At 31.9% G+C, this 13,695-nt stretch overlaps 2 protein-coding genes across 7 annotated transcripts in view; one reads left to right on the forward strand and one right to left on the reverse strand.

The window, feature by feature from the left end:
• Nucleotides 1-4,281: 4,281 nt before the first annotated feature.
• Nucleotides 4,282-8,945, forward strand: LOC109787940 (endonuclease V family protein). Of its 5 annotated transcripts, none has more exons than XR_002238657.3 (10): nt 4,282-4,548; nt 4,734-4,998; nt 5,360-5,422; nt 5,669-5,708; nt 6,255-6,319; nt 6,511-6,627; nt 6,873-6,997; nt 8,066-8,138; nt 8,390-8,421; nt 8,534-8,945. XR_002238657.3 is itself a non-coding variant. In XM_020346544.3 (10 exons), the coding sequence occupies exons 1-8, from the start codon at nt 4,475-4,477 to the stop codon at nt 8,123-8,125; spliced, it is 813 nt and encodes a 270-aa protein (XP_020202133.1). In that variant the 5' UTR covers nt 4,285-4,474; the 3' UTR covers nt 8,126-8,138; nt 8,390-8,421; nt 8,534-8,945. The 5 variants fall into 5 exon arrangements, 1 of the variants encoding a protein (XP_020202133.1); XR_002238655.3 differs by having other exon boundaries at nt 4,285-4,548; nt 6,873-7,001; nt 8,066-8,283; XM_020346544.3 differs by having other exon boundaries at nt 4,285-4,548; nt 6,873-7,001.
• Nucleotides 8,946-10,321: 1,376 nt separating this feature from the next.
• The window catches only part of LOC109787950 (O-Glycosyl hydrolases family 17 protein), a 3,516-nt gene continuing 142 nt past the window's right edge, over nt 10,322-13,695 (reverse strand). Inside the window, exons 1-3 of one of the 2 annotated variants that reach the window (XM_020346557.3) lie at nt 13,423-13,695; nt 12,979-13,333; nt 10,322-11,562 (exon numbers count right to left, since the gene is read on the reverse strand). The exon at nt 13,423-13,695 is cut by the window's right edge and continues 142 nt beyond it. In XM_020346557.3, coding sequence (XP_020202146.1) covers nt 10,461-11,562; nt 12,979-13,328 — 1,452 coding nt within the window. In that variant the 5' untranslated portion in view covers nt 13,329-13,333; nt 13,423-13,695 and the 3' untranslated portion in view covers nt 10,322-10,460. Of the gene's footprint in view, nt 11,563-12,978 lie in introns of both variants that reach the window. The other variant, XM_020346556.3, reaches the window with a different exon arrangement.

The raw sequence follows: 13,695 nt of genomic DNA on the forward strand, positions 1-13,695 counted from the left end.
CAATTTTTAGCTTATTGTAAACAACTAGTGAAAGATTCGTAAACATCATTTGGTACAAAATTAGATTTTAAGTAGTTATTTGAATGACAAGTTGCAAGACACACAGATAAACCACTGTGTTGTTGACTTTGAACAGAAGAAAAGAGGCACAAATGGGAGAATTTATAAAGTCCATCTTGACCAAAAGGTGCTTGAAGAAACAAGTCATTAATAACTTAAGATTTCAAAAGATAGATAGTTAGGTGAAAGTCAAAGAAATTATTATTATCCTTAGTAAACTTACTTATACTAACTATATTTTTAATAATGTGAGGAACATAAATAAATTATGAAAGACAAAGTTAATATTGAGATTAAAAGACAAAGGAAATCAAGTTGAACATGACAATAAAATAGGAAGGTTTTCACCATTACCAACAAAAACCTGCTCTTGTTCATCATAAGGAGTAGCTTGTTGAATGTTGACTTGCTCAGATGTCACATGGGGTGAGACACTTGATTTGGATATCATCCCGTAGAGGATTGATATTGATGTTTGCAATAAAGGTCTTTGGAGCAGATTGTCAGTTCACAAGGAACAAGGAGATGATAACATGGTTGATTATTACTACTAAATCCACTATAGTATTGTAAGGCGAGTAGGGATCACAACAATTATAGGATATAGATGTTTGATGTTTGTAATTCAAACACACTTTACATTGAACAAAATTTCGTCCACGATCCCCTCCTCTTCCATCACAACCATAATGCTGATTAGATTGATTAAAAGTTTGTAGAGTATTGCTAACTGTTATTGACCAGATTAGCTTGTGGTTGAGTAGAAATATTATTAGAATCGTTCTTCTTGTTCATCGAGAAATGTTGACTAAGGTAGATACAATGTTTTGAAACCTTAAATTTTCTCTAATTGAGCTTTTTAAGTTATGAGAAGCACCTCCAATTCATCAAAATTGAATGGTTCAAAACGAAAATTGTTGAGGTTGCCTAGAGAATCATATTCTTCAAGAAGGCCTTCAATGATCACATCAAGTTAATCTTGAAGAGAGAGATTATTGATTGAACAAAGAGCATTAACAATCGCCTTGATTTCAAGAATATATCCATAGATTGGTAGATTCTTTTTTTTGGAATTTCGTAATTTTGTATGAAGCATTTTTTCTCGTCGCAATCGTGTGCATCAATTTGTCCCAAAGCTACTAATAACTTGAAAGAATTGTGTAGAAATTGATGATTGAAGCCAAGAAAGCATAAGTGAATCTTTGGATGGGTTGTTCATGCCCTTGAAATCATAATAAAAATCAGAGTTGAGATATGTATTGATTATATACTTTATATTATTGAGAAAATGAATTGTATCATGTGGTTACAACAGGAGAGCAACTATATATGGATAGTTGTTGAAATGTACATGACACACCTTAGGATAATGTAATAAAAAAGCTTTATAACATAAAAAATAACAACCTTACAAAATAAAGAAAAAAATACAATAAAGTAAGTTCAGCTAAGATCTTGTTCACCCTACTGTAAGAATGTCAAAATAACATATTAATATATTCTAACAATTGAGTTGAGTTGGATTTCATCCGAATATTTTAAAAATTTGAACGAAATTGTTTGAGTTAGATTTAGCAAGTTTAGGCTCATAAGTATTCATGAACATCTCTACCTTTTTCATTTATGAAATCTACAAAATTTTGTTTTAATTATTTATTTTTAAAGGAAATGTTTTGATCAATTAATCTTTAAATTTTAGAACAATGGTTATTATCAATTTCGATCATACCAATCCACGTTATCATTATTTTAAGGCTAAAACTCTATTTTGGTCCTTTATAATCTTTTTTATTTCAATTTAGTCCTTCATTAATTTTTGGTCTCAAATTGGTCCCAAATTAATTAATTGGTTTCAATTTAGTCCCAAATTAATTAATTAGTTTCAATGTGGGACTTCCGTCCAAATTATTTAAACGGAGTTAACTTTTGGCCACGTGGATGTCACGTAGATGCATACGTGACATCCACGTGGATGAGAAAATTCTTTTTAAGACACCTGGACCCGAAACGGCCCGTTCTGAAACCGGAACGGGCTATTCTGGTTGCAAAATTAAAATACCACCAGTGAAGCAGAACGGGCCGTTCTGAAATCAAAACGGGCCGTTCTGCTTTCAAAACGGGCCGTTCTGAAATCAGAACGGGCCGTTCTGGTTTTAGAACGGCCCGTTCCAGAACTGTGAATAAAATATTCTTTACTTAATTGTGTTTTTGATATTATAATTATGCAATTTTGATCTCTAAGGTTTTAATTGAGTAATTTCAGTCTTTAAAAGATTATAATTGTGTAATTTTAGTCTCACAATTTTTAATTGAACAATTTTAATCTCTTAAATATCATAATTGTAGAATTTTAGTCTTTCTCATTAAAAATTTAATAATTTTAAATTTTTAATATATATATATATATATAATGTTTTAAAACTATATAATTGTTTGTTTATTTAAATTAACGTATATTTTTTTTAATGTATCAAATGATATATATTTACTATTACTAAATAAATAAAATTTATATATTATTAGTATTTTAATATTACTGATAAATTAATATCAATAATATTTTTACCCTTTTTATACTATTATGATATTTGAGGGACTAAAATTGTTCAATTAAAAATTGAAGGACCAAAATCGCGCAATTGCAATTCTTTAAGGACTAAAATTATGCAATTAAAATCTTGGAGATCACAAAACTGCACAATTATAATACTTGAGGGATAAAAAATGCAATTAAACCAATATTCTTAATTAATTTTATTAAAAAATATAATAATTAATAAGATAAAAGGAATATCACTTTATAATTTTTTGCAACTTATTTAACATTAAAGGAATAAAATGATAAAAATTAATAAGATAAACATAATAAAATAAAATATATAAAAAAAATATTAATATATTTATTTTATTGAATATAATAACATAATTAAAATATAATTAATAATATATATTTTATAAAATTATTAATATTTTATATATAAAAAAATAAAATAAAGCCGAAACGGCCCGTTCTGAAACTGGAACGGGGCGTTCTGGTGCATTTTGGGTGTGTTAATTTTGCACTCGGAACGGGTCGTTCCGGATGCAAAATTAACACACCAAAAGTGCATCCATAACGGCCCGTTCCAGTTTCAGAACGGGTCGTTCTGGGTCCAGGTGTTTTCAAAAAAATTCTCATCCACGTATGCATCTACGTGGCGTCCACGTGGCCAAAAGTTAACACCGTTAAAGCAATTTGGACGGAAAGTCCCACATTGAAACCAATTAATTAATTTAGGACTAAATTGAAACCAATTAATTAGTTTGGGACCAAATTGAGACAAAAAATTAATGAGGAACTAAATTGAAACAAAAAAAAATTATAAGGGACCAAAATAGGGTTTTAACCTTATTTTAATTAGCATAAAAGAGAGTCTTTGTGTGTATTTTATTCAAAAATAAAAAAAAATATACTATATCTCAACTTTTTTTTATAATATTATATATCTCAAATTATTCACAAAAAAATTCTAAACGATTACTAAAAATAAATTTAAATTAAATTATAGCGTAAATAAATTTAACTTATTATATAGAGACAAATATATTCATATAAAAGTGGATGTAAAAGCTGGTTATTAAAAGTGTATATGAACTATATAGATATAGATATTTATTATATAAAAAGTTGCAATTTTTTTTATAACTTACACCAATATCATTAAGTCATTAAAGTGAACTGAAACTTATGAGTCAACTCAATCTATCATGAATTTGAATTAAATTAGATAAAAAAAAATTGATTTATTTCAATTATATAAAAAATTCGACTTAGCCCACTTATAATTTGACTCACTACGGGCTAATTTATGGTGAGTTAAGTTGACTCATGGTTTGACACACATAGTATATATATATATATATTAAATTTTTAAATATTAATTTATATGATTATAGATTTATGTCATTAATTAATTTTGTACATACTACTCGTGAATTATGATAATTTAGTGTTAATTTGATATTATTTACTAATATTTTGTGTGATAATTTAAATATTATTTTATAAATTAATTGTGATTGATATTTATTTTTTTATTTTATAATTAACATAGTTATAATTTTAAAATATAAAATTATAATATATATTTTTTTTATAAATTTTAATAATTTTTTTTTAAAAATTTAAATAAATCACTAACCTATTCTGAGTGAAGTTGGGTTGATTTGTAAGCTAACAAAGAGCAGCTGAGTTAGATCTACTAACCTACTGTCAATCCTGTGGTTGAGGAATCATGCCAGGTTACCCTTTACAGTTCTAAATACACTCCTGGTTTTACTACACGTCTAATGCATAGAACAATAATTTTTTTTACATGGGATTAGGATTGACATTCGAACTTCAATATGAAATGTGTTGCTCTTAGTTGAAGCAATGGAAAAACCACACGAATCCCAAGAACCATCACAGTCGCAAGACTCGGCGCAAGATCACCACACCTGGATAACGTTAGTGTGTGAAAATTTGTATTCCCAGAATTCAATTTTCATTCTTTTAATTTCTTTTTATACAAGCTTAAAAGTGTTTTCTTTAAAGTTTTTTTTTTTTTTTTTTTTCTGGTAACTAAATTCTTAAAACTACTTCTATTCAAATAAGCTATTAACGATTAATTAATATGTATAACCCTTTTCAGTGCACAAGATATTCTGAGGGAAAAATTGATCACAGAGGACAGTTTCGCATGGAAATTAGCCACCACAGGCGCATCACAAGTTCAAGAGGAAGAAGCATTGAGATACGTTGGTGGGGTTGACATAAGCTTCTCAAAGGATGATCCATCAAAGGCATGTGGCACCCTTGTAGTGTTGGACTTCCACACTCTTCAACTTGTCTATCAGGACTTCTCTTTGGTCACTCTTCAAGTCCCTTATGTGCCCGGCTTCCTTGCATTTAGAGAGGTTTTTTTTTTTTTTTTTTTATAATCTTTTTCTGTTTGATCATTTTTTAAATATGACCAACTGATTTGATACTTTTTAGTATTATTTTTCATTGTTATTTTTCATATGTTCAAATCTTGTTACCATTATTGTACACACAGTAAAAGTAATTAAAAGAAAAGAAGATAAAATTAGGAATAAATGCATTAGAACCCTAATTGATTGGTCAAGTGGAACAAGACAAGGTCTACTAGGAATAAAATTTGTTTGATCGATGTAGTCGTCATCGCCTATTGAGAAAAAAGCTTGGTTGTTGTTGTTATTGTTGTAGTTTCTAAAATGTTTGTTTCAGCTATTATATTGATTGCTCCTATGATTTTAGGCCCCAGTTCTTCTACAGCTTCTAGAGAAAATGAAAAGGAGTGATAATCCTTTCTATCCCCAGGTAATTGTTGTGTGTTACATTAAAATAAATTATATGAATTTGATGTGTTTGAAACTTGCTCTTTTTTCTTTATTCAATACCCACATTGTTGGTGCCAATCTTGTTAGCTGCACTAAAAACTCAGATATGCAGAATTCTAGCGGATTGGTAACTAATTGCTTTTGGATACATTTTAGCAATTTAGGATGTTTTTATACCAAAATTTTCATCATCTGAATAGAAGGTTATTTTGATGTCTGTTGACAGTTGTTAATGGTTGATGGAAATGGAATACTTCATCCCCGAGGCAGGTGCTTTACACACATTTTGCATCCCCCCTTATAAGAGTCATGCACAAAATTTTCTGATTGATGAATTTTTTCTTTTCTTAAAGAAGTCATACATTAGAAGGATTTACTTAGCTTCTATAAATATGATATTTACAAAGGTACTCTTGCTATTATACAAATTTTTGTTGGATAGAAATCTAACAGCTTTCATGTGAGGGCCGTTTATTATTATTTTTCTGGTCTGGTAGACTAATGGAGTATTGAATCAATCATTTTCCAGTTAATATAATGATTGGCTGTTGTTTCAAATCCCAATAATTGATCAATTTGCAACGTTGTCTAGCAATTGATGCTTCGTGTAACTAAAAAGGAACTTTGTCCGTTCCATTCATAGGATGTTCATCACTCAATATCCAATGTTATTTTTTTTTCTTATCGAGCATAACTATCCTGAGAAAGTTGAAGTAATTTTAAGTTCTAAATTATATGTTATAATTGATTTAACACATAAATTTTAGCTTGCTACCTGTGTTTAACATGGAAAGTCTATAAACCTTCTGCAGGTTTTGGGCTGGCCTGTCATATTGGAGTTGAGGCCAATCTCCCAACGATTGGGATTGGAAAGAATGTTAGTATTGATAGTGCCACTTATTGATCTCTCATCTCTTGGGTCCCAGTACTGATGAGCCTTCTATATATTTTCACTTGCTTCTGTATCAATTGATCAATTCAGAGACACAATAACTGTGTGTTACTTTTGTAGTTAAGAACTATAAGTACTGAATAGGTGCCTGAATTCTTTAGCCTTATATGTTTCAGTTGCATCATGTGGATGGTCTTACACATTCTAGAGTGAGAGAACTTCTTGGAGCTGATGAAAACTCTTCTGAAGATTTTATTAATTTGGTGGGTTGTTCCGGACGTATATGGGGAGCGGTAAGAACTTGAATTAATAGTACTCCACTTGTCCTTGTTTGTTATAATAATGATGTACTGACGCCTGACGAGTATATGCCATTACAAAAAGACTGTATCATACTCCTGGAAAACAATTTATTAAATGTTATCAAGTAAAACCTAAATAAGCTGCTAAAATTTAGTTTCATTTGTTTATGCATTTTTATTTTATATTGATTCAACATGCTTTAATGGTTTTCTTTTCTTGCCACACTTATGTCCAGGCCATGATATCTACACAGGGATCCATAAAACCAATATTTATCTCAATTGGTCACAGGATTTCTCTGCATACGGCCATTATGATTGTTCAAATGACTTGCAAGTATCGTGTGCCTGAGCCAATTAGGCAGGTTAAACTATCTGCTATTTGAAAGCATATAATGTCTACTTCATTTCAAATAGATGTATAATACATTCATCTTTTGCCACCAGTGAAAATTAAAGAAATAATACATGAACCATACCTATAGAGGAAATATTTATGCCCTATGGTTTTAATCCCTTATCCCCTATTAAGCAAATATTATATTTTGTATGGAAGTTGCTGGTTTTTTGTAATTGGCCACTTTGTAATTTAGGATTCACAAGAAAATTTGTAGCTTAGGTGTTATATCCAGAAGATTAGGGGTGACAAAGTAGGTCATGTCCTGCAGGCTGATTAGTCAGCCCACCAAAAATTAGCGGACCAGGTTGGACATTTTAGCCTAGCCCTCCTTTGATTAAATTGTAATTTTTAGTAATCTTTATTAAAAAAGAAAGGTTTTTAGTAATTTGTAACTTATTATTTTTGTTTTGTAGTCTTGGAATTGAAAGGCAAATTTATGTCATCGATTTTTTGATTAAATTTGTCAATTGCTATTAAAAAATTAAATATTTTTATATGAATTAATGGTAAAATAAAATTTAGTTTTTTTTTTAATTTTGGTAAGCCAACTTGTCCCTATGTGGGTGGGCCAAGATTTCTAGCCCACTTTGACTAGCCAGTTTGTCCGGTCCCATTTTTGGCGGGCTGATAACAGGAATGTCCAAAATGGGTCAGGTTGACACGTTTTGCCACCCCATTGAAGATACAGTAGTTTTGGGTTGCACTTGTTCTCCATCACTCAATCTTCTCTTACAAATTATTGGATTGATAATTCATCTAGTGTTTCCGTATCTTGTAACTGATATCCTTATCACAATACAATAGTCCATGGTATCAAATGCTGATAGCTAGACTGATTTACTGATTCTCCATTTTCTGCTTAATACATATTTTGATTAGATTATTTACTTGTTTAGGTTTTCCATCATGTAACTTCTGCTGGTGACTGTTTTTTTTTTCCTTAAAAAAAAGAAACTATAAATTACTGGCTACAATCCAATTCTTGGAAATCAAAAGTATCCAGTCCTTACACCTCTACTTGACCTGCAGGCTGACATAAGATCTAGAGAATACATTCGGAAGCTTGAAATGAATGCCAAAGTAAAGTAGTTTCACTGATATGGTACATCACTGATAACTATCATTTATTTCTTCGGTGCGTCTTGAACACCTAAAATGATTTCAGCTACACGCTACCATGAATTAAGTTAGACACTTTATTTGTGTATAAGTGGTCCACCACAATGTTAATTTTCAAGTCCAGAGATGTAAGTGAATAAATTCAAGGTTATGATTATGCTTTCAAACCATATATTTCAACGTCCAAAAATTATCATCTAATACAATCCTAATCTTCAACTTTGATTGATACAGTGTTTTTTCTGGTGCCTCTCGCCTAATTTTCGGTATGGATCTTGATATCTTGAAATTTTTTGTACCTCTCACTTTATAATGCTGTAGAATTTTCGTGGTTTTTTTTTTTATTGATTTTGTTTTTTAACTGTAAATTCCTTTCAGGTCTAAGTTGAATAATGACATAGCTAAGTGAGATGACAGTAAAAAGTTTGGCTGAATTGGCTGCAAGGGACGCAAATGAATATGGCAGAACATCACAATTCATCAAGTGGTTAGAAACAAGGCCAGTACCAGTGAATTTGATTATAGCTTCATTGAATAGTACATTTCACCTCATAGGGTCTACATAGGGACTTAGCATCCCATCCGTTAGTATAAATCTAAATCACACATGTAAAAGAGTGATGAGACTATATACCACCAAATCACTCTCGAAATAGAACTATATGCCAACTAGCGTTCTGTGCTGTGTAGAAGTAGAATTTTCATTTCTGGAATTGCTTTGATTGTGTAGGATTAGAAGTGTTAGTAACACATTTTCTAATATATCTTTTGACATTTTTTTTGGTTAAAATCTATCCGAAACTACAAAATCATTCTCTAATATACTTTTTGTAACATTGTTGTTGGTCAAAATCTATTGAAAACTACAAAATCATGAATGAAGTTCATTAAATAAAGTGTGTTAAAATAATATTTGATCAACAAAAAATATATTTTTCTAGTACAATGTAATTTTTAATTGTTAATTTTGAGACATTGTGTATGTCCATGGATCATAAATTATGAAGTGTAATCCTTAAAATTGTGATTTTCTATAAATTTTAGCTAATAATAGAGAATGTGTTGAGAAAAGTATGTTTCCAACATTTCTTTTGAATTCAGTGGCGTTTATTTGGGTGTTCGAGCCATGTATATGGCTGTTATTCAATTATGTTAGTTTCAAAAGCCATGTATTTGAGAAAGTGACTAGAGCTGGAAGCTTATTTATTTGAGAAAGTGACAAGGTCCAAAGTTGGGAGTATAATTTATTGTCATAAAGAATTCATTCATCTTTACTATTAAATTCAAAGATGATGTTTTTAACATTGTTAAATAAATAATGTAGCACATTTTTTCACTCTTTTTTTTTTATTTTTTATAAAAATGTTACTAAATTATAAGATTAATTTAGGATTTTCGTGCCACTTTTTTATATTCGTTTCTTTAACATTGTTCCGCTGTTTCCCTCTCACCCAGTACTCTGTATCCTAGTTTATTTTACAGATGCATGTATTTATATTACCTAAAAGTAGATATAAATTTCGTTGTATTTGTGTAATCACAAATGACTGGGAAATTGAGCTTTTGTCATTTCTACATAACTCTAGAGCATATAATGAATTCACATTTGACTGTTATGATGTATGTAATATTGTTGTTAACTTGAACATCTAGACTCCACATTCCTTATTATACGGAAATGTTGTCGACATTTGCTTTAAGTTGTTCAGCTTTCATGGATATTAGGAATCAAGAATCCAGATTTTAAGGAAAGGGAAAAATGAAAATTAGCATTTTGAGGTTTTGGTCATATGTGACTTTCAAAAGGGGAAAATGAAAATCACTGTCTCTTAACTTTCAAAGGGTGTATTTTCTACGGGATGAATAATTCTATAATTTTACATTTGCATGAGAACAAATGCTTCCCACATTGGCTACAAGAGAATAAAAACATTTTCTAAAAATTTCGGAGAATATTAAAGGTGAGAATAAAATTATCTCACGACAATAGAGTGAAAAATTCTAAACTTTCTCAAACTAATTGACAATAAATATATTATTCCTGAAAAGTTAAATAATAACCAAACCAAAAATCGTATTCTTGAGATTCTCATCCCAAAAGAATAGCTTAGTTAGAAATGAAAGATTCCTGTACCAAACGTCACTTTAAGGAAATATTGGCCACTATTGAACACTGCAAAGGAGCTTCTATGGTCTTCATTAACAAGCTTTACATACATTAGCTCCAACCGACATTTTGAATATGAAAAATGAAGTACTGTCTACATTCTCCAAAAATAAAATTAAAATCAAGAATATTCAAGGGTCACAGAAGAGAGAAAAACAAAAATACCAAGAGTACTATTCTGAGAGACCCGATTCTCCCATTCCCATATAAGCCAGCAGAATCTGTCTGGATCATGATTCTGAACTTGCAATCTCCAGAAGAAGGATCCTTGTCAGTAACAACAGAAAGGCCAGGGAATCTGCATGCACTGTCAATCTGATCATTCACTTGGTAGTAGCTATTGAATGCATAAGAGATGTTACCACGAGCATCTAAACCACCACATGAAGTTTGATATCCAAGACTAGTGCAATCTGCATTTTGACAAGCATAAGCCACACTTGGTGCCACTTGATCATCATTGAGGTTTGCTGAGGGTTTCAAAATGCACCACTTTTTAGCCAGATACGCCACCCCAGTTGCAGCTACTAAGCCATTTGTTCTTGATCCAATGTTAAGCTGGTACTTGGGTTGTCCATCATAGTAAAACAACCCCCAATGCCTTTCAAAATTACCTGGCTGAATGCTCTTGCTATCTTCATCTATGAGACTAAACAAGTAAGCATCCATAGGACCAGGCCTCATCGGTGTCCCCTTTCCAGCGATATAGCGCGACATAAAGCCTTGGTTAAAGCGCTGCGCATATTGAAGATTCGCATTTCGGTCTCCATCTGTGGGCCACCCAACTTCTCCTACAATTATAGGCATGTTTGCAAAACCGTTCTTCTGCAGCGCCCACACGAGAGTGTCATAGTTGGCATCAAAGACATTGTCATAGATCCTTCCGTTGTCATTTATAGGAGACTGGAAGCCATTGAAGAAGGCGTAGTCAACAGGAAAATTGGCATCTGAATAGAGGCTTATGAAAGGATAGATGTTCACAGTAAATGGGGCGTTGTTCTGGCTCAAGAACTTGACAATCTGCACCATGAGGTCGTGGATGTCTTGCCTGAAGTCCCCATCGGAAGGCATTTGTGCGCTCTGATACACGTCAGCGTTTAAAGGGACAGTGACTTTAACCTGATTGCCTAAACCAGCTTTCACAAGAGCTGATTGGATGTTTTGAAGAGCTGGAAGTGTTGTGGCTTCAAAGGTACCATTGTAAGTTGACAAGAAAGGTTCATTTCCCACTGCAACATACCTTGAAAAAATTACAGGAAATAATGTTTGAGAAAATATAGATGATTGCAACATTGATATATGAATAATCAACAATTTTACAATTGAGGAAACGTGATCTGCAATAAATAGCAGATAAAGAAATGGAAAAACATTGCAACAGCAAACACAACATAAATAAGTTAGATCTTTTGGCAGGGAAGTTCCAAAACATTTAAAAAGTAGAAGACAGTCACACAGGTTTACTTGATCCCAATCTTTCTGAAGGCAAATATTTCGATCTTAATTCCCTATAAGATGTAACTACACTCAAACTACAACAGAATTAGGAAGACATTGCAACTATTTATTTTTACAAATGCAACATAGCCAATAACCATATTATGTATTCTTACCAGCTCATGCGGATGGAAGTTGATAAACCATGTCCTATTTTTATGTCCTCATTTCATCAAACATTTGACAATGGCATGCAAGTGGACAAGAATATAGCATCATATTTGAATCACTCTTGTGCAACTCTAACCGATTCATTACAGGCAAACAAAAGCAGTTTAAAAGCAAGACAGCACAAACCTGAAGTGATCAATAAATTTGATTTTAAATTACAAGAAGTCAAAACAAGACTAGTTTCAAAAAAGGGAGAATCGTTGGTAGGACGGACCAAATAAGGACAGCCACTCATCTTACATTGACTTGCATAAATATAGATGAACCTTATTGCTGTGAAGATCATGTTACAAAAAGGATAGTTAAACACCAACTCCAAAGCTTTATTTAAATAGCTTAATCTATTCACACACATGTTCATTTGTTAATGATGAAAAAACAAGGGACGTGCCGTGTTTTGCAGCGATTGACACTAGAATGCAATTCGTGAAGGCAGAGAATAGATAATGACACAGAACTCATCACTCCTTTTACCTCATGTCCATATAGAAAATCACTCAAATTTGGTTGGATTTGAGTGGATTTGATCTCCAGATGAAATAAATTCGAACAAATATCCAAATCAAACCAAGTCAATTCTATTAAACAGAATCAAGTCAATTCTACATTTTAATCATTTCAAACACATTGGAAAGGATTCGGCAGAGTATTCCACTAAAAGCACATCAAGGAAAGCCAAGTAATTTCTTTCATTTGAAAGTTTCTTCCAATTACAAGTTGCAATGATATCTTCTAAAATGTCTGTTATCTGTACCATTATCATTACTTCACAAAAGCATTGAATCAGATCAAATAACAGTCCCTAATGTAACAGGACCTCCAAACTCAGCTTAACATAGCTGAATTACACTTGAAATGCAGAATTACATAGCTGAATCACTCAATACATGCATTGACACCCCAAGTTATGAGCTGCATAAAAAGCAATATTTGAACACAACATAAATGAGACAACACTCAATAGAGACAGAACAAAAGGGTAATTTACCTGATGTCCACTCCCCCAGATGAGACATGTGCTGAAACATTCTTGGAAACCCATTTTTCAGCTGCTTGCATGCTGTTAGCCAATGTGTAAAGCATATCATTTGGTATACCCACCATCACCTGAATCCCAGACTTCTTAAGACCACTTAAAATATCAGGGTCAGCATCGAAAAGCTTAACTTTCTGAAAACCATTGTCCCTCAGCATTTTCACCACAGTGGATGCTGGCAAAGGGTGTGATAATTGTGTGCCCCAATTAACACCAATTCCACTCACTAAACCCACCAACAGTGCAACAAAGAACACAAAAACAAAGCACCCCTTAAACTTTCCACCCCCCATCAACTCCATAAACGCTGAACCAAGAAAACCAGAATCAGGAGGACCAATAGAAAGAAAAAAAACCAAACTTTTACTCTTTTGTTAGAGTATATCAAATTTGAACCTCAAAGCTGGGTTTTTTATTCCTGGATTTCAACAAGTTCGTCGCTTTATTCTGCAACCAGCGCAGGAAATCAAAGGCTGGCATGGTGAAAATATCAGAATCTAGACAACAATTCAAGCACAAACCGAAAAGATTCAGTAGTCCAGAGTGAAGAAGTTTAGTTAGAACATAACGAGGTGAAACAGTTACACAAAAAGCAAGATCACAAATATGGAAAGTGAGAAAGCAGGAAAGTTGAAGCGTTTAAAAGGCAAGCAGAAAAGCTAAGAAGAG

This window comes from Cajanus cajan, chromosome 9 (assembly GCF_000230855.2).
Source record: "Cajanus cajan strain Asha chromosome 9, NIPB_CcT2T_4, whole genome shotgun sequence".
NCBI lineage: Eukaryota > Viridiplantae > Streptophyta > Magnoliopsida > Fabales > Fabaceae > Cajanus > Cajanus cajan.

What these genes read in the sequence shown, in the direction of transcription:
- LOC109787940 (XM_020346544.3), top strand. Translation starts at nt 4,475, where the DNA reads ATGGAAAAACCACACGAATCCCAAGAACCATCACAGTCGCAAGACTCG. An exon ending in GCTTCCTTGCATTTAGAGAG is followed by an intron (nt 4,999 to 5,359) that starts GTTTTTTTTTTT and finishes CTATGATTTTAG; the next exon opens with GCCCCAGTTCTTCTACAGCT. An exon ending in CCGGACGTATATGGGGAGCG is followed by an intron (nt 6,628 to 6,872) that starts GTAAGAACTTGA and finishes ACTTATGTCCAG; the next exon opens with GCCATGATATCTACACAGGG.